The 20,022-nt window shown below is 43.1% G+C and overlaps 2 protein-coding genes across 2 annotated transcripts; both read right to left on the reverse strand.

Annotated features, from left to right (window-relative positions):
• Window positions 1–3,177: 3,177 nt before the first annotated feature.
• Window positions 3,178–5,450, reverse strand: LOC136522901 (uncharacterized). Its single transcript, XM_066516700.1, has 7 exons — window positions 4,971–5,450; window positions 4,802–4,890; window positions 4,446–4,540; window positions 4,254–4,358; window positions 3,978–4,158; window positions 3,468–3,897; window positions 3,178–3,380 (listed from the first exon to the last, which is right to left on the reverse strand). Exons 2-6 carry the CDS (start codon window positions 4,869–4,871, stop codon window positions 3,719–3,721), a joined length of 630 nt encoding a protein of 209 aa, XP_066372797.1. The 5' UTR covers window positions 4,872–4,890; window positions 4,971–5,450; the 3' UTR covers window positions 3,178–3,380; window positions 3,468–3,718.
• An 863-nt stretch (window positions 5,451–6,313) lies between these two features.
• LOC136536433 (uncharacterized) lies at window positions 6,314–10,019 on the reverse strand. Its single transcript, XM_066528735.1, has 5 exons — window positions 8,294–10,019; window positions 7,308–7,786; window positions 6,893–6,944; window positions 6,493–6,552; window positions 6,314–6,414 (listed from the first exon to the last, which is right to left on the reverse strand). The coding sequence occupies exons 1-5, from the start codon at window positions 10,017–10,019 to the stop codon at window positions 6,314–6,316; spliced, it is 2,418 nt and encodes an 805-aa protein (XP_066384832.1).
• Window positions 10,020–20,022: the final 10,003 nt, after the last annotated feature.

Consider the following 20,022-nt stretch of genomic DNA (forward strand, 5'->3'; position numbering starts at 1 on the left):
TCCTCGCCGTGCTTCTCGTCGGCTGTCTGCTGGCGGCCGCCGCCGACGCACGCCGTCTGCTTTACGATGATGACACGGACATGCCTCCGGCTCCGATGGCGTACGCCGTGGACTACGACGACCTGTCCCCGGCGCTGGCGCCCTCTCCCGAGTCCGGCACCGACGACGACCTCGCCGGCCGGATGCTTTTCCGAGGTCGAGGGCTGCTCGACAGCGGCCTTCACTTAGCCGGGAGGCTGCTTCTTGGCCTCGGTCTTTGATATGTATGCATGTCTTCTTCGACTATGTGATGGATTGTGTGCTTAATCGATTTGGTACTTTGTCATACCATTACTACAGTATTTATGTCATATATATCCCCCGTCAGTATAATGGTTAGTTTTGTTTAATTTGAAGTATAATCAGTGTGTGATACGCCAGAGATTATCTGTGGATAGCCCAAAATCATGTCAACAATGTTGGCATATGTGTTTTTCATATGAGAAATACTTACGCAATCTTTAATTTTGTTTCTTGTAATGTGGGCAAAGCTTGATGGTCTCTCTGCAGGTTCGATCTTTCTTTCTACTGCATGGTAAGAAAAGTATATCATGAGCAACCACCACCTCCAAGCATCGGAGATGCCGTACGTACTTTACAATACAATAGTGCGGGAACTGGTGCCTGATCCTACACAGCTGCAGGAGGTCGAGCTCTCCGCACAGCGCCCTCGCCCCACACGGCCATGACGATGTCCATGCCGCCCATGAGACGGAGACCCGAGAGGCGCTGGCTAGGGATTGCAACAGGGTGGATTTAGGTCGAGTGGAGTCTCTATGAACAAGAACCTGGAATCCAAACTCAAAACCTAAAACTGCCTCGAACATCGATTCAGATGAAAATTTACCCCGCCACCAAACCCTACTGGTTCCCTGAAACCCGAAACCCACCACTATATGAGAATACTCCCTCTGTTATATTTTTGTAGGGTGTAGTCTGATTTCTTAGTTTTGACGGTTTATTAGGCGTGGGAGCACGTAACGAGGCAGGAGTCAAAACACAGACGCGGTAGTTACTTGCTCCACCTCGATATCCGAAATCTCTTGGTATCTATAAAACTCTTCTCCACGCCTAAAAAAGATAATGGAGGGAATAATAAAAGCAATAAAGAATTTCAAAACACATGGATGATATATATTACATATTCACATGCATAAATAAGATGCAACAAATAACACACGATTTGATGATCGGCTTAGAACAACCTTAATAGCTTGCAGTAACAACAATTTATTAATAAAAGGCATGATTTTTTTATTCAAAACAATATATTGCGGGTCTCCATTGGACATCTATCGGGTGGAAACAGAAACACGAAACTGAGCCCCATAAGTTTCAGGTCTCCGAACCCCAAAACCGTGGGGGGAGGGGGAATCACCCCAGCACTCACAACCGCTAGATCCGAAACCTACGAGACCCCGACCCAAAACCTCCCCACTGCCATCCCTAGTGTCTGCATCTAGCAGTGAGGACGTTGATGGCGGTAGGGAGAAGACAAAGAAAGCAGAAAGAAGGAATGATGGGAGGTATGGTTGGGGAAAGAGCGCTCGTCAACAGAAAGAGGGTCCCTGCAAAATTAACACCAGGAGGATGTACGCAAAAACGATCAGGATCCTAAACTTTTTATTCTTCATGTTCAAATAAATTTTACATGAAGGACCTTAATGCATTTGCTTTGAGAGATTGCATTAAGTGGCACTAGAGATCAAGTTGGTTGCATGATTGCTTGTTACACTTGGTGGTTACCGCCATCTAGATGACTTGTGGTGTAGCGAATCTCTGTCAAAACACTCAATTGAATATTGTGAGGTGCTTCGGAGTTGATTGTGGGGTGCTATTGGGTTTATCCACATCGAAGGTGGCGAAGAACCGATCTAGTGGAATCGGAGCTTGGCTAATCACCTTGTGATCGAGCCGGCTTAAGATCAAGCGCTCATGCTGGAGCGAACATTATGGAGTTGTTTAGCTTTATAGAGGAGTGGCAATCTTTACGCTTTCCTCAACATGGACTTAGGTAATCGGCAAGTTACCGAACTATGGGGATATAGCTTGGTGTTTCCTTTGTGTGGTATTGCTTGATCACTCTAGAGTGTGCTCTGCGTTGTGAACCTTACAATTCATAGAGTAGAGATAGTAGAACTTGTCATCCTATGGAGCAAACCTAGATAGCCTTTTCAAGACTAGTGATTAGCTTAGTTCATATCTTGGTCACTAGTCTTGCGGGTGTTGCTTACCCTAGGTTTGCAAAAAAAATATATATATAGCTAGCCGAAGTTTTTATTAGGGCTTCCTTCTGGTCTAACCCTGTCATTGGGAAGGAGAAAAGACGACGAGCTCTATGTTCCTATGTTGAACAAAGGGATGAAAATCATAGATAATTCTTCGGTAACTCTCCTATTTATATATAGTAGATAAGCTCTCTTGTAGGATTATACCTTCGGCAATAGTGTTATATGGTTATAAATTATTAAAATATTTGTACTGACTAATCTCTAATATGCAAAGCTATTTTTAGCTTCAATTGATTTTGCAGGAATCAAATGATCTATATTTTGACCCTCAAACATATATATTTGTGCATTAAATATTACATGTTCAATATGTAAAAGCTTAGCTAACCTTCGCACTTAATTTGTGGAAGTTTTTTTTAATAAATGCATGGAGTACATCCATTCATCATACCATCATATAGCATGAACACATTGCATTATATACAAAAATAGAACACTGCAAAGAGCACAATACCTTGTCTCACTCCTCGAGTAAGTTGAGTGAAGACAAGACCCAAAAAAAGAAGAGAGAATGTTAGTTTGCAGTGCAAAGCAAGGCGAATAGTTCTCTCGGTACATTTATGAACTTCATTCAGGTAATGATTAATTATTCGGCACCACAGAAGGAGGTTTCCTTGTAACGGCTCGACTACAATGTAACTCCCTCGCCTAGTGTATACTAGTATAGTGCCCGTGCTAACGCTACGGCTTTATTCTGGAAATCACATGAAAATAACCAAACAACAAAATTTTTTGATAGTTTAAGTCACACTTCGATACCGTGTTTCCATTTTTGTCGGTCCAGTTGGATATGCTCTGCTACATGCTTTATCATTCTTTCCATTCCTATTAACTTTATGACCGAAACACCAAGTTTTTGAAAGGGAATATTAAAAAATTTAAAAACAATATGTATGTATGTATATCAATCATAAGCCACACCGTATATTCGAGATCTTGAAAGTTTGACATTTGGTCTCCGAAAGAGTCCAAAACATGTATCTCGCCTATTGAAGCATTAACAATCGCTACGTACCAGTGAAACTTCACAATGTTTATAGGAAGGAACACCTGCAATAATGGAGTTTTATCCAATTTATTTATATTTATTTTAATCAACAAAAAGTAGCATCTATTAGAGTTTGTGGTCAAGCTTACCATATCAGCCTTCAAATAATTTTGGACCCATGTTTCAACCACGTCATTTCTGCTATAGTTCCATGTCGTTGCAGGGGGCTCTCCATCACGATGTAGCAATTGAGTAATAAAGGTATTTTCTAAGTAAACATTTCCACCTTCTCTATGGAGCAGGTGTTCTTCATGCCGCATCAATTGGATGTACGCACTTATGACCTGCAGGTTTGTAATTTGTCAATTAAAAATTGGCATATATTTTGCATGGACATCAGCTAATGCAAAAGCAGTGTTAAAATGCTTAGAGCGCCATTCACTTGCACATCACCATTTAATAGGCAATCCATGTCATCTCTAATTACCCAAGCATCGTCAATTCGGACAAGTAAACTTTTTTCCTTTTTTCCTTTCATGTAGTGAATTACCTTGACATCTTCTTCTGTACACTCATAGTCTGCGTTGATAATAATTTTATTAATTAATTAATTTCAAAAAAATATAAAAAATAAGATACTATTGAAGAAAATGACTCACCTTGAGGCAGGACCTTTGCATTATTCGCCTTCTTATGTTTATTATATTGAGGAATCGCAATCACATCCTCGTCGGCATGCTTTCTGGCTTCGTCTTTTTTTATATTAACTATTTCTAGGACATCGTCTTTGATTTGCTCTTCTTCTTTGATCCGCACTTCTTCTACATCCCTATTACTTATCTGCACATGCAATATTATATTATTAGTGGGTGATGCAACCCATATAGATAAACATGAGTGAGGATATGTGAGTAGCTTGAGAGTTCCTTGCGTACCTCATCCTTGTCAGCACGCTTCCGCTTCCTGTCATCATGTGGCTCTAGATTTAGTATTATTTCGCCATCGTCTTTGATCGGCAATTTTTCTATATCTGTATTAATCTGCTATGGGATATTATAATAAATGCTAAATGCTGTTTTTAATATTAGTACCTACGTATGTACTGACCCATATAGATATATACATACACTGACGTTTTCTTTGTCTCCGTCCTCGGCATCTATCTGAGAATTCCCAATAGGTTCCATTGATGCCTCGCTCTCTACATCCTTTTTCATTTCTTCTGCGTTCACATGAGAGCAGAGCATAAATAACAGAATAATATTGGAGATCAAAATTTTATGAATAATCAAACGTGTCTTATAATTGATTGATAAAAGTAACAACCAATAATAATAAAAAGAATGTTACAGCATCATTGCCAACAATAGAGTAAGAGATGTCGAGGTCTCTATTCCCACTGCCCAATTGTGGCGAGTTGCACGTTGTTGACACTTCATTCAACTAAAGATTGATAGGGAGCAACTAGAGTACAAGTACGAACCGTCATTGGGATCCAGTTCACATCGCTCCGGCTCCATTGACGTTGTTGGCGGTTGGTCGCCACTCGCCATTGGTGTAAGGTACCCTTTTCTATAATGCCAAAATAGCTTAAATCAGGGTTCTGGATCTCCGTTTTGCAGAGCATGGAGGCAAGGCAAGAGCGAGCATACCAGGCGTGGCGGATGCTCGTCGTAGTGTGCAACGAAGACCTCGTCCGCTGGGAGTAGGGCTGCTGCGGTGCGTGTTCATCACGTTGATGCAGATGACCTCCGTAGGCGTCGATGTGTCTCTTCCCGGTGGCCGTCTTCGACAAACTCCTTTTATCACAGGCGGGCGAGGACATGATTTGGGCGCGCTAACGGTGTTCAAAACAAGAAAGCAAAAAAGAAATGGCAAGAAATAGATATTTATAGAAAGAAAGAATAAGAAAAGGAATTGATAGATATATCTTGCATGTAGTTTTTGGCGCAAATCAAGCATCACGTCAAGATGACTGATTTGCATTTCAATGCATGCGTTCGAACATGGGCTAGTTTTTAGGCATGATTGATTTGCAAGGTCCCATTGCTAGTTTTTTTTGTTGTCTATAAAAATAGAAACTCCAGATAGCCTGTGCATGCACACGCCCTCATATATGTTATTTGTTTTCTTATTTTTTTTATATACAGGAAACGTATAACGGTATATATGTCACCATTTATTTTGATTGATTCCAAAAAATATGTCATGGTGATGTCATCATGACACCACCTGTTCGAGCGCACAGGCCATCCGTAGAAAACGTGACAACGTTCCCTTGTGTATTTATATTTATTTAAATAAAACAAACAAGAAGCATTTATGAGGGATGCATTGAAAGGCAAATATGTCCAAGATATTTTTTGCAGAGAGATATATCTTGGAGTTGAAAGGCAAAGGAAAGAGAGACGAGGGAAAATAATGGAACAGTAGAGATTGGTTCTGAAGGTTTCAGTTTGCAGGTAAGAATTGACATTATACCAACACATAAGAGAAAAAAATACATGAATTACTGTACTCTCGAGGATGAATTGCTGCACTCTCTGAGGACTCTTTTTTTCTCTCTCTCTCTAGCCAAGTAGTTCAGAGTTCAAACACTAATTTGTTGGTACAGAAAATGTTACCTAGGTGTTTGCCGAGCCGTGAAAGTGCTTAACTCAATTATCAACCGGTATATTATCAGTGCTTAATAACAAATGGCTGGACTAATGGCTACTGTCTCTTAGTCTCTCGCGCGTATGACGATTATTAAAACTAAAACTGTGCACTACCACATATTGAAACTGTGCACTATGCATCTCTGAATATAACTGAAACTCTGAATCTCTACTAAGAAGGCTAGGATTTCTGAATCTCTGAATATAAATGAAACCATGCACTATGCACCTCTGAATATAATTGTAAAAAGGCTAGGATTAAAACTGTAAGAAGTATGAATGTCCCTGGCACCATGTATAGATATGCCTGACTGCAAAAATTCGCTCCTTGTGGGTCATCAGCCTCCACTCCTGCCTTTCCGTCTATTGTCAGACATGCTACAGGAACCAGACATTCCTTGCGTTTCCTCACAGACGGTCCCAGAGCAGCCAGAAGAAGCTGAAAATTTTGAACCCAAACATCATATAAGAGATAGATGAAATATATATACTCTCACCATGCACCATACAGAAGAACTTGCGGCTTTCGCTATAAAATTCTGCAGCAAGTTGGTACTCACAAAACTAATAACTGAATCTGGAACCAAACAGGGCACAATGTCATGTTAACTGAAACTGAACATATTGTGTTAACTGAAACTAGAACCAATCAGGGCACAATATTGTTTATATATATTCAAATAATTCATTTGATGGAAGAGGAAGAGGTCGATTATTGGATGGTTGAATCTGTCTTATTCGAGGGCAAAAAAACCTGTAGTCTACCATCTGAAACAAGTTATGCTGATAATAAATTATCATATGAACCTCTGAGCTATATACTGCATTAATCGACCCCACCCAAATAAGCTTAGCAGCGCATACTATAGCCATCTATGAGAAAGTTAAGATTGCAAGTTTCCTGCCTGTTGTCAGACCTGGTACAGGAACTGGCCTCTTCCTCTTCCGTTTCTTCAGAGTCAAATGAACCTGAAAGTTTGGAAATCAATATCGTATAAGAGACAAGTAGGACTCTGATGCTAAAAAATAAAAGTATCAAGCAGACACCAGCGATATTTATTCTTACGAGGACTTATAAAATGGTCTGAGTATACACACCGTCATTCACCAATTTAGGACATCTTTGTAAACTATATTCTTGGTGCTCTTCCCAATAGGATCTAATTCCTCTTTTGGTTTTGCTAGAATTCTTGTTGTTGATCTTGACACCCCCCTTGATAAACCAACATAAAGTTGTCCATGCGAGAACACGGGCTTTGGAAGGTAGATCCCAACGTTTGGGATGGTCTATCCCTGCGATTTATTTATTGTCATGGCAAAACTTAACCTCACTGGGAATTGTTTTCTCTTGAACTTGAAAGGAAGAGAAATATCAACTGAGGGAGACAATGGTAGCCTTGGTATGAAAACTCTTTTCTGCACATGCTGACCACCAACGATCTCAGCATCAATTGCATTGTCTTGCAATGCTCTGACCATAAGCCTGGTTCCATTGCACAACCCATTGTTAGGATCAAGATTGCAGAGAAGAATCATAGGACAGTTGATTTTTAGCTTCAGCTCATGCAGGGGGAGGCCATTTGGAGTTATTGAGTTCAAAAAATCAATAGGGAAGTGATTCGAAGGATCATCAACAACAGTGTCAAAGCTGTGGTAAACTTTTTCCTCACCTGGAAACCTTTCAATCATCATTGCATTCAACCTATCAACATGCTCATTTTTTGTCGATAGAATGGCCCATCCGCTCATATAGGCGGCTGATGTCGCATGCTCTCCAAGTGATGGGAACACCGAGGAAATGAGTGTATTGACTGCCACATCCGTGTCAGTATATCCAATCACAATGTCATCAGGAAGTCAAACATAATCATCTCCAATCGTTTCCTCGGTTCTGTTTCCAATACGTAGCAGGTACTCAGAAAACCAAGGGTCTGACTGTGCTCTCATGTTTTGTGACAATCGTATCTTTCTTATTTTATCCCACAAATAGGATCTTTGCAAGGTAGCATCAGTTATCTGTGCTCTTGTCCCACGTGGCACCACAGGAAGGACCTGTCTGACGTCTCCACCAAATACCATGAACTTTTCTCCAAATGGCAAAGCACATTCCATGATATCCTATAGGGACCTATCTAGTGTCTCAACGCACTGACGTTTGGTCATGTCAACTTCATACCAAATAATCAAAGATGCCCTACGAAGCAACTCTACAGTGCCACTTTGCTTTGTAAAGCTGCACATGGTGTTCCCAATTTTAATTGGAATTTTAAACCTAGAGTGTGCAGTGCGTCCTCCGGGCAATATTGATGCTGCTATACCAGAGGTGGCTGTTGCGATGGCTATTAATCCTTTGGAACGAACTTTAGCTAGGAGCGCCTTGTATAGGAATGTCTTTCCTGTGCCTCCCAGACTATCAACAAAAAAAACTTGGCTCTTTTTGGTAAAGACATGCTGAATGATTTCATCAAACCCTTCTCTCTGCTCCTTGTTAAGAGAATCAAAAATATCTAGGTGTTCTTGGTCAACAGGGACATTCTGCTCCTCTCTAACCTCTTTCATTATGTCAATGGAGGTTGGACCCATATCGCAAATAGGTGGCAGACCATATTCTCTAATATCTTTGCCCATCGAGTGAAGCATATCCCGTATGTCCCTGAGCACCATTTGCTCCACTATCGACGTGTTGCTATTGTCCCGGCTAAAGTCTTCACCTAATGCATCCTTATGCTTGTCCCATAGTTCACGTATGTTAGTGGCCTCGCCGAACACAAGCATTGTAGCAAACAACCTCCGCAAGGCACACGGCATCTGGAAAGTGGTGGCCTCAGTCAAGCAGTCGTCAATTGATCTATATGTCTCAATAAGCCCTCTTTTCTCACATGCCTCCCTAAAAGTAGAGTATGTTACACCAGCCACTGTTCTTAGATCCTCAAATGATGTTGCACCTCTCACATGATTTAGTAGTACTCTTAGGAAGTATCTCTCCCCTTCAGCAGGGTTAGCATAGACAATCCGCCCTATCTGTGCTGACGCTTGTTTTCTTCCTTGCCACACTTTTTTCCCTGTGATCCATCGGTAGTGTTCCGGAAATTCTCTATATAATATTTTCCTTGCTGCCCTTTCTTCACGGTTTTTACTAAAATACTCCGTCAGTGTTGTCCTATTAGAAGCCGGGCGACTCACAACATCCTCTAGGTTTTCGTCATCATTGTATGCCACAGATTGCATATTAGGCAAATGTAGCTGGAGCTGCAATACTGACGGATAAATTCCAAACATTGGGAATCCGAAGATCCTGTACACAGCTTCCGGTAGAGAAATGTACCTAGCATTCCTATAATGTTGTATCTCATTGATGACACCATCATCCCTATCATTTTGGTCTGCATTTACCGAGAATGATGCTTGGTCGTGGCCTTTATATACGTACTTAAATAGATACTTCACTGCTTTAATGCTTGCGCATGCCTCAACATTTATGTGACAGTTGTATCTAAAGAGTAGACCGGGGTTGTATGGCACCACCCACCTATTATCTAACTCTGCTCTCCTGATCCTGACTCGTCGTCCGTCATCCCTTCTCCGATAGGTTGGATAGGAGTCCTTTCCTTGTTGGGTCGCCTCACAGAACTGTCTAGGGTATTGAAAGCGACACTCTCCATTTACCATGCATGCACAGTGTTTGTTTAGGATGCCACATGGGCCATGAAGCATATGGCTGATAACCAGATCATGCAACTCTGGGTATTTGTCCTTGTCTGGTATCTCTGCCGAAATAACTCGATCATATGCATCTGGGGTTGTCAACTTACTCCCTAATCTCATGATCAGCAATAAATGCTCATGTGGTAGACCCCTTTTCTGGAACTCGGTAACATGAGCGTATGCTGCAACTTCACCAAAATACTTCCTCTTGATTAGAAGATCCTTCAGATCACGCAACTTTGCCCTGTACACTCTTGCAACCAGTTCTGGCCTATCTTGTGGGTCCTGCCCCGATTTGAGATTGCTTGTTATCTCTTCCCAGTAGGGATTGCATGTCATGGTGATGAAGTAATCAGGCTTTCCAAAACGCTGAACAATAGCCATAGCATTAAGGAATCTTTGCTGCATGTCTCGATCGCATCCTAGGAATGATCTTGGCAGCACAATTCTCTTGCCAACCTTAGAACCTTGTGTCTCTCCAGCAGAGATAACATCAACAAGTCCCTAAAATACATTTAAGCACTTACTTTTAGCGAAAGGCAGTAACAAGGTTGCAAAGTTCATGAAAAACAATTATATAAATAAACAATATAATATGAGTGGTTACCTGGTATAGCTCCGCCCGTATTAGTTTTTGGTGCTCAGGATTAGAGTACCAATCTAGCCTCATAGACTCAATCTTTATATACATATCCACAGCCCACTGCTGGAAAAGACGTCCTCCGAATAATAAAATGTTAAAAAGTCCCCGTCTAACTTGCAACTTGAAGTAGTAGTATTCTCGTGCAGTTACATATTTTGCGGATTGTGCTGCATCTGCAACTCCAGCTAGCACGTCACCTTCTTGCACATCATTGTCGCCTTCTTCCACATGATTTTCGTTGTTATTATCAGCTGCAAGATACACAAAACATTAGATAATGTTATAATTAGTATTATAGTATCGAATTAGTAGTACCAGTATAATAGCAAAAAATATTATAGCAAATAATACCATGATTACCACCAGTAGTCCCTTCAGCTCTACCATTAGCACTATTAGTAGAAGCCACGGTTGCAGATGGTGGAGTGAATGGATCCTCACTGTACGGCATAAATTTGTTCCATCCTGTTTCCCCTCGTGGGTTATATACAGGATAAGCTAAGGCGTCATAACAACCATGCCATACTCGGATATACTGCGGACAACGATCGGTCTTTCCATATACAACCACACTTCTATCAAAACATCTCTGTGGATCGTTCCCATCCATCCAAATAGCAGCAAGTTGGGATGCCGTTGGGGCATTGTAACTTCTTTGGTCAGGCGCGACATTTGTATTGAGTTCAATCTTGTACTCATCCAAGTTTGGAAAATACCCATTTCTCCTAAAAGTATGAACATATGGGTTATCTTGCAAGATTGCTAGGATAGTCCGAATGATGTTGATATCAAGATCAGGGGACCTTTTGACTCTATGTGATAAGGCCTCATCTTCTGTATCATAAAAGTAGAGCTGCAAATGCCAAGCACCGCGGCCACCTGGCACCAGGTGGTCAAGACAGTGGTACAACATACCATGCACTCGAAATGTATAAACATCGGTCCGTGATGGACTTTTATATCTGTCGTCGGTGGTAACCCCTAGACTTGCAAAGGCGAAATGTGAGTTGATATAACGTATATGTTTCCTGAAATATTTTGCATCATCGTGCACTTGACTTGTGAACAACCTTTTGAGCTCTGCAGGAACATCTGGTATATGTATCTATACTTTTCCTTTTCTACAACAAAACCCGGGTGTCTTACCCTGAAACCTCATCGCACCACAGTAACTGCAGTCAGAGACCTTTCTCAATTTATGTTGTTCTAGCAGGTTCTGGTAGATGTAGTCATATGGATCGTCATGTGTCACACTGTTTGCAGCTGGACCCTCTGGAGGCACGCGATATGACTCATAATCATGACCTGTGTGGACATTGTAGTAATTACTTTCACTTAATATATAAATATTTGGTAAAATGAAGCTGCATTTATAACCAGTAGAGATAGATGTTGTCGTAGTACCTTGCGCATGTCGGTGAATGACCCCATCATCATCGTATAAGTTTTCATTGTGCAATCCATGGCCACCGTCCATGGCATCTTCATCACTGTCCCAACCATCATGCGCTGGTTCAAATAGTTCACGGTCGAATTCTTCTTCATTGGATTGGACATGTACATGGTTGTTGCGTAGCTCAGGTATTTGTCTTTCTGCATAGTAGATATTTAATATTTTTATTTTAATATTAAGTAATATAAGCGAAGTAGGAAATAAAATATATAATAGCAAAAAATGTTGTGGCTGATGACCAGACCTGCCTCGCCGGAAGTAGGTGGGGCTCTACGCGCTGGAACATAATTATCATTTCTATGTAACCAATCCATAGGCTCTGCTAACTCGCTGGTTTCCATTATTGTCGCTAATCCAGCGCTCAAATTCTCACCTTGAGATATGAATATAAACAAAGGTTCATGATATATCAAGTGGTGGATGAAATCCTTATGGTCTCGGATATTACTAACCTGCCAGCGAGGACGATGGCACTATTTGATTGATAGCAGCTGGTGTGCTGTTATTTCGCAATTGAGCCTTCTGCCGTGCTCGATATTGACGTTGGTACTCACGTTGTCTCCTTTTATTCTCTTCTCTCTGCTCATCGGTCATCTCTGCTCTTCTCTTTCGTTGTTGCGCGTTCCTTTCGCCCATCGTATGGTTACTAATATCTGCAGGGTCACGTTTGTGAGATTACAAAAATTAAATAATGAGACTCTTTCACATAATAAACACGTATCCAATCTTTACCGCTAGCCACTGATAGAGCAGTGCCTATTGCCGTTGAGGTGCCAATGCCACCATGGCTATGATTCCCATGTGCGGTTGGTTCGATATTTTCCTTGTCCAGTATAATTGGCGAGTTTTAGTCTATCTGAGAACGATTAGTACCTGCATTTTTTTGGTCCATCTCATAATGTTGGTTTGAGTATATTAAGAGACTGAGTAATAATAAACTAAGCAAAGAAAAATTATACCGGGTGCAGTCAAAACACAAGAAGCGCTATTGTTTTGGGACTCGGCCTTCTTCCATTCTCGGTAGTAATGTTGGTACTCACGTTGTTTCCTCCTCATCTCCTCCCTTTGTTTGTCGGTCATTTCAGCTCGCCGAATTCGTTGCTGCAAGTTCCTTTGTTCCCTAGTCCGTCGGGCCTCATCTATATGGTCACATCACAGGAAATCAATTAGCCAACCCAAAGTTATATATTACTCCATCGGTCTCTGTAAAAATCAATTTGTAGAGTTATTGTAAGTCAAACTTTTTAAACTCTGATCTAATGTCTAGAAAAGAGCATTAAGATTTATGGTACCAAATTAATACAATGTAAAATCATACCTGTGATGTTGGTGATGTCGCTTAGTGGATCGTGTGTATCTCTCGACGTAGACATTTAGTTAATGTATCATAAGCAGTCTGTGATGACGCAGGACCTTTGGTTTTTATTTATAGTACCTATTACAAATGGATAGTCAATGTCAGCACAAAATCTCAGAAAACCAGAAATCAATTGTTCTCAAATTATTTGTGACCAATCCATCAACAAATGTGATAGGCGACAGTAAGATTTCTGATAGTATCTCAAGGAAGCCAGTAAACTTTAGCAGCACAGTGCCATGCACCAGTCCATGCACGCACACACGCATGTTCACCTGGCTGGCACCAGTACGCACACACGCACGCTCACCTGGCGACGGAGACGGTCCATGGCGTGACGAGCTGCTCCTCGGTGTTGCTGTCCTCGCCGTATGTAGGTGTCTTCGACGGTCGCCGGGCTGTGAGCGGCGTTCGTCGTGGGCACCGTGACCTTGTCGACTGGAGAAGTGCCCTCGCGAACGGACTGCAGCCTCTTGTCGACGCCTGATCTGAATGCCAGGCTCGGCAGGTCTCGCCGCGGCGTTCGCGGCACTGGTTCTGTGCCCTGGTCGCTGCGTACGACATCCTCGTCCGCCGTCGTTTGCGGGTCTGACGGAGCTGTGCCGTCCGGTCGCCGCCATTTGCAGGATGCCGGTGCCACGTACGCGTGTACGCGGCCCTAGCACGGCGTCCAGGGCTCGAAGCAGTAGTCGCAGTGCAGTCCATCGGCGGCGGCGGCCAAGTGAGTCAGCAGGAGGCGGCGACCATCAACAGGTCGGCGATGGTGGCGAGAGTCGTCCGGAGTCTAGCGTCAACAGGAGGATGCTGCGGTGCAGGGGTTGTCATACATTTTTTCCCGGACTTTCTTTTTTTATGGTTGAATGATCGGTGATTGGATCCTAATTGCCGAGAGCTACGAGGATGTGGGCGGGGAGAGTGCGGAGGTGAGGGGGTGTGAGAAGCCTTCATCAAACATCGTTTCTGGGCCTTTGGATTTGACGTAGATCTATTATGAACCCTTTGATTTTGATAGACAAGTTTTTAATTATAGTGGAGATATAAGAACAAAAAGAAGCACGAGCTATGATCACGTCACCAACATCCCAACACCCGCGCTCACGAGCCTTGTCGTCATCTTCGGCTTGAGGCACTCACCAACAGCCCCGGCATCTACATCATTTTCGCCTCGCATGGCTCACCTTCTGCTTCGGTGATGGCTTCTACACCTTAGAGCCTTCCTTGACTGACAGTATGGTTGTCTTGGTTAAGCATGCTCCGATTTGTGAACTTAAGTTGACCAAACAATATGTGTTGTAAACCTTAATCTTTCTTTATGTGCTATAAAAACTTGGTTGTGACCATATATGATACTTGACGTCCTTTGTGTTTATCTGCGCATAGTACGACACATGGGCGGTTTGATCCAGGGACAATCGGGTTAAATAGGTGAAGTCGAGCTGGTCAAATATATAGTCAATAGTTTTAGATTAGATTTTCCTCGCACCTTTGCTTACACGTACCTCTTCCATTGTCTAAGATGTTGAATTTTAATTATATATAGAGGAGGAGGAGAAATAGCAGTAGCATTTATAAAAAAATATATTGCTTATCATTATAGTAATATAATATTTTATCCAAAATGTGTAAATATTATATGGTAGTAACTTGTATAAATTATTACCATGGATATCAATATACTTTTAAATGAGTTGTTTGTGTTATTGGTATATCAATCGATAAAGAAACATTTTCATTATTGTTAAACCGTAGAAATATACATTTATTGTTCATACATGAGTGTATACTTGATCTGTGTGATTGCAAACATGAATGTTTAGTTTAAATTATTTTTTTGTATTAATAATGATGGAAATAAAAAATAGAAACATATATAAATGTAATATATATTTATTTAAATGGTAATGTTGTGACGTGGGTCGTCTGGGTGGAAGTACGCTCCATTCCGAAATACATGCGCAAGCTCAAGCTTTTCTCCACTGCAGCTGTTGCCCCCGCCTGCCTTACGCGCGCGCTATAGCCCTTTGCGCGCTGCCACCGTCGTCTCCTCCCACCTTCTGCATTATCATCGTTGTCGCCACCACACCCCACCCTCTGCACCACCGCTGCCATCCTAATCCACCCTCTGCGTCGTCGTCGCTGCCACCACACCCGCACCCACCCTCTGCGCCACTACTGTCGTGCCCACCCGCCCTCTGCATTGTCACTACTGCCCATGCTCCCCCCTCCCCCTCACCCTCTATGCGCCGCCGCCCATCTCCATGCCACCGACGAGATCTACACTGGTGACCTCTACACGTCGACGAGCCTTCATTCGTCGAAGCAGCAAGAAGATGTTGTGCTGAAAGTGCATGTTGTAAACGTATGTTTCAGGTGTATCACAATATTGCGAATGTTTTATATCGATGTTGCAAAAGTAGATTAGGATGTTGCACATGTTGCAATGGCTATACAAGTATGTTTTAAGTGTATGTTGCAAATGTTTCATCTGTTTCAGAAGTATGTTGCGAGTGTTTCATGTGGATGTTTCAAAAGTAGATCTAGGTGTTGCATATACATGCATGTTGCAAGAATATGTTTTCAAGTGTTGCAGGCGTTCCATACGTATGGTGCAAGTATTTCATCTGGATGTTGCATATGTTTGCAATGGCTAGACACGTGTTTTTAAGTTTTTTTATGTTTGCAAGTGTTTCAGACGTATGTTGCAAGTGTTTCAGTTGTTTCGAACGTATTGCAAGTGTTTCATCTAAATGTTGCAAAAGTAGAAATGGTGTTGCAAACATGGAACCCACTTGCTGCAGCCGCCTGCTGCATGGGTGTGCTGTCGTGGGTCACATGCGGGCGCCTGAAGCCACCAAATGCATTCGTGGCGCGCATCCAAAGACGGGGCAAGTGACTGGGACCCACGTGGTTTGGCGGGAATCCACGTGGGGAGTGAAAGGCCGTGCGCGCTGTCATCTGACGGAACGTTCGATTTTTAGAGCGGCGTCCGGACGTCTAGGCGCTAGTAACACCCTTATTTAAACCTTTTTCAGGAAAGAATATAGTGGATGTAGATTTGAGGTAATTTATTAGGCATCAGATGTTAGTAATCATTTATATAAGTTTGATTAAATTATTTGACTTCAAAAAACAAGAATTATTTTTCTTTTTTTTTACCGAGTGAATAGTATTTCTTATCGCTATATTTTCTCTTTATATATAACATTAAGGGTTTTTAATTTACGCCATTACAATTTTTGAACTTCTTTGATACGCCATTACTATTTGTCTATTTGGAAACTTGCCATTATAATTTTTCTCCAGCTTGAATCCTGCCATTTTATATGTATTCGAATGCATTGGGCCCAATTGCAGGCATACACACATCATCGTATTTCATATGGACAAAACCACCCCTCTACCTTCATCTCTCTACATGCCACTGACATGTGGTCCCCGCCAGTCATCTTCTTCCTCCTTCCATCCCCCACCTTCTTCTCCGTGGCACCCTGCATAAAAGTGCCAAAAAAGGACACCGGAGCACGGGCAGCGAGAACCTCCTCTCCTCCCCCTCTTCTTCAGCGTCGGACCTCCTTCTCCCCTCCCCCTCTTCTTCTGCGCCAACGAGCCGATTGACCGCGTGTCGCTCCGGGGTGGCGCCACCGCGATGCCATCGGAGGCGTCAGGCTTAGGATCCTCATGGCGCTCGAGGCCGAGGGGACGCAACTCGTCGTGGCGGTGCCGAGAGTGTCCATCATGTGGCGCGCAGCGCAGCTGGAGGTGTGCTCAGGTGCAGTGAGCGGTGCGCAGTAGCCTGTGCGGCAGCGACCCAATGTGCACCTCGGCACGATGTCCTCCGGCGCCGACGTCCGCGACACCGCGCTCGTTCGCCTCTCCAGCCCAGAGCTCGTGACGGGGAGCTCCGCCTAGGCCACGCGTGCCGGTGAGCTCCACACCGACGGTGTAGAGGAGGTCTGCCAGGGCCGCGTCGATGACCTCTCCCCAACCCCGTGCGCATCAGAGAGCTCTGCCCAGGCCACATGCACCGGTGAGATACGTACCGACAGCGTCGAGGAGGTTCGTCCAAGGCACAGCTGTCGCAGCTCGTCGTGAGTTCTCCAGACACCACGTGCAGCCTGAGGCCGGCGCTGTAGGTGATGCCGCATTCACCGGCACAAGGGTAGCTAGCGCGCGTCCACGGCCTAAGGGAGGCTCAGACACGGGGAGGCATGGTGGCCGAGGACGGTGGAGGGAGGAGATTGAAGGACAACTAGAGGAGAAGCTGACGTGTGGAGCCCACGCGACAACGAGTGGAGAGATAAGCAGCAGGGGCATTTTGGGCGATATTAGCCTTCAGTGACCTGTGTGTGGGCCCAATGCTACCGGATACATAGAAAATGGTAGAATTCAAGTGTAATAGCAAGTTTCTAAATAGGTGAATAGTCATGGCATATGTCAGAAGTTTAAAAATGAGTTAAATGCACTCTAGGTCCACAAACTTGTTTAGGGGTGCCAGATAGGTCCATAAACTTGGAAAATGCATTTGTGGCACAGTAATCTTGAGTTTTGGTTCACTCTAGGTCCATGTTGCCAAATAAGCAGGTTTATACTGATGTGGCGTGTCCAGGGTGGACTGAGCCTCCCAACTGTGTCACATGAGCGGCATGTGATGCATCCAGCCAACCCACATCCTCTTTGCTAATATGCAGAAAGCCCCCACCGCATCCTCCTTTTCCCCATTTGACCGAGGGTTTTGTTCTCGAGTTCGTCGTGCGGGAGGCAAAGAGATAGGTGAGCAGGAGAGGCGACCGTGGAGTGAAATCGGCATCGCGATTGGAGTGTTGTGCGGCGACGACAGGTCGTTCTCCCCGCGGCGAGGGCAGTCTTCCCCGGCGATCCTGGTGGAAGTGCAGAATGAAGGCCAGAGTGCGGTGGAAAGGGGAGCCACCCCCTGATTACAGTAAGTGCCTCCAAGGTCCAATCTTGGTTGTGTTTCATAGTGTTTATCGCTGATTTGTTGAGAATGATTCATGGATGGGGTCATATAGAAGCTTTTTTGCCTAGGCTAGGGTTTTTGACTTGGTTGTTCTAGGTCGAATTAGGTGGATGGATGCCTGAATATGTTCTATTGTTGTTCATGTAGGTGGAATTAGTGATCAATTTATAGTTGAGATACATCACAATGGTTTCTTTGTTGGTCATGGTACGAATCGGTCATACATTGATGAGAGAGTGAGCTTTATCGATCATGTTCAAGCCCAAACTTTGTGTCCACAGACCTTTCATGACCTCAGTTTCATGCTTCACTATCCAAGGAATCCAGAATTGAAGGTGTTTTGGTTACTTCCTGGAAAGGATTTCCTAGATGGCATCAGGCTGATTGTTTCAGAAGAAGACACTTTAGTGATGGCTTCTGTTGTGCACAAAGTGAAGACACTTATATTGTATTTTGATCATGAGGCCATTACATCAGGCTTAGATTGGGATGATGTAGTTGCAAACCCTGTTGCATCCTTGCCTAGAGTGATCAGCCCATCCAAAGGTCAGACAAGGCAGAGAAACAATGAGGCAGCAGATGATGAAGGCCTTGAAGATGCACATGATAGCTCAAGTGATGACAGTGATTTTGATGATAGTGATTATGACTTAGAGGATGATGATGACCTTTTTGTTGACAATGTTGTGAACATGTGACAGATGAAGGTGTTGCCAAAGGGAGGAAGATAGCTAAGGGAACCAAGAGGGCAGCAGGAAGGACTAGTACTGGAACTTCAGTAGTTGCTCATGATGATGATGAAAATGAGGAGTCAACTGATGATGATAGGCTAGAATTACCTCAGTCCGATGGTGAATGTGAACCAGCATTCAAATTCAAGTTATTCAAACCAGAGGACATGGCCCACCCAATGTTTAAGGTGGGTATGATGTTTGACACTGTTGAGATGCTAAGGAAGGCTATAACTGAATATAGTCTTAGGAACAGAGTGGATATCAAGATGCCTAGGAATGAACAGAAAAGGCTTCAAGCTAACTGTTTAGAAGGATGTCCTTGGTTCCTTTATGCATCATATGATAAGAGGGCTAATGGCATGATGATCAAGACTTATACTGGGAAACACAGTTGCCAAAAGCAATGGGTCTTGAAGAGTTGCACATCTACTTGGCTTGCTGAGAAATACATTGAGACATTCAGAGCAGACCAAAAAATGTCACTGTCTAACTTTTCTAGGATAGTGTAGAAGGAGTGGAATCTTACTCCATTAAGGACCAAGCTTGCTAGAGCTAGAAGGTTGGCTATGAAAAAGGTGCTAGGAGATGAAGAGGAACAATATAACATGCTTTGGGATTATGCACATGAGTTGAGGAAGACCAATCCTTACAACACCTTCTACCTTAACCTAGATGGCAACATATTCAAGTCACTGTATGTGTCTCTGGGTGCTTGCAAAAGGGGATTTCTTGGAGGATGCAGACCTCTTATTTGTTTGGATGGGTGCCATTTGAAGACTAAGTATGGTGGTATAATGCTTACTGCAGTTGGAATTGATCCTAATGATTGCATCTTCCCTATTGCTTTTTGTGTAGTTGAGGTGGAATGTTTAGATTCTTGGAGATGGTTCTTGACAACACTGAAGCAGGATTTAGGGATTGAGAACACATACCCCTAGACACTAATGACTGACAAGCAGAAGGTGAGGAATCTTCCATTCATTGTAGTCCAAGTTATGTTAAATCTGTGAACTTATGACAACTGTGTGTGATTGTTGTATACTTATGACAATCTATGTATTTGAATTTTGCAGGGCCTAATTAAAGCTATGGATGAAGTATTTCTAGAGTCTGAGCACAGATTTTGTGTTAGACACATGTACTCCAACTTCCAACAGCACTTCAAAGGTGAGAACTTAAA

The sequence above is a fragment of the Miscanthus floridulus genome, chromosome 2 (genome assembly GCF_019320115.1).
Source record: "Miscanthus floridulus cultivar M001 chromosome 2, ASM1932011v1, whole genome shotgun sequence".
NCBI classification, from domain to species: domain Eukaryota; kingdom Viridiplantae; phylum Streptophyta; class Magnoliopsida; order Poales; family Poaceae; genus Miscanthus; species Miscanthus floridulus.

Bases quoted from the DNA above. Each gene is read 5' to 3' on its own strand.
- LOC136522901 (XM_066516700.1), bottom strand. From the start codon at position 4,871: ATGGCGAGTGGCGACCAACCGCCAACAACGTCAATGGAGCCGGAGCGA. The intron at 4,359-4,445 runs GTATGTATATAT...ATCCCATAGCAG, and splicing joins GAGACAAAGAAAACGTCAGT to ATTAATACAGATATAGAAAA. The intron at 3,898-3,977 runs GTGAGTCATTTT...TTATCAACGCAG, and splicing joins TGCAAAGGTCCTGCCTCAAG to ACTATGAGTGTACAGAAGAA.
- LOC136536433 (XM_066528735.1), bottom strand. From the start codon at position 10,019: ATGACATGCAATCCCTACTGGGAAGAGATAACAAGCAATCTCAAATCG. The intron at 6,945-7,307 runs GTGAGGTTAAGT...CCAAACTTTCAG, and splicing joins TCAAGAGAAAACAATTCCCA to GTTCATTTGACTCTGAAGAA. The intron at 6,553-6,892 runs GTCTGACAACAG...GTTTGGTTCCAG, and splicing joins GAGGCCAGTTCCTGTACCAG to ATTCAGTTATTAGTTTTGTG.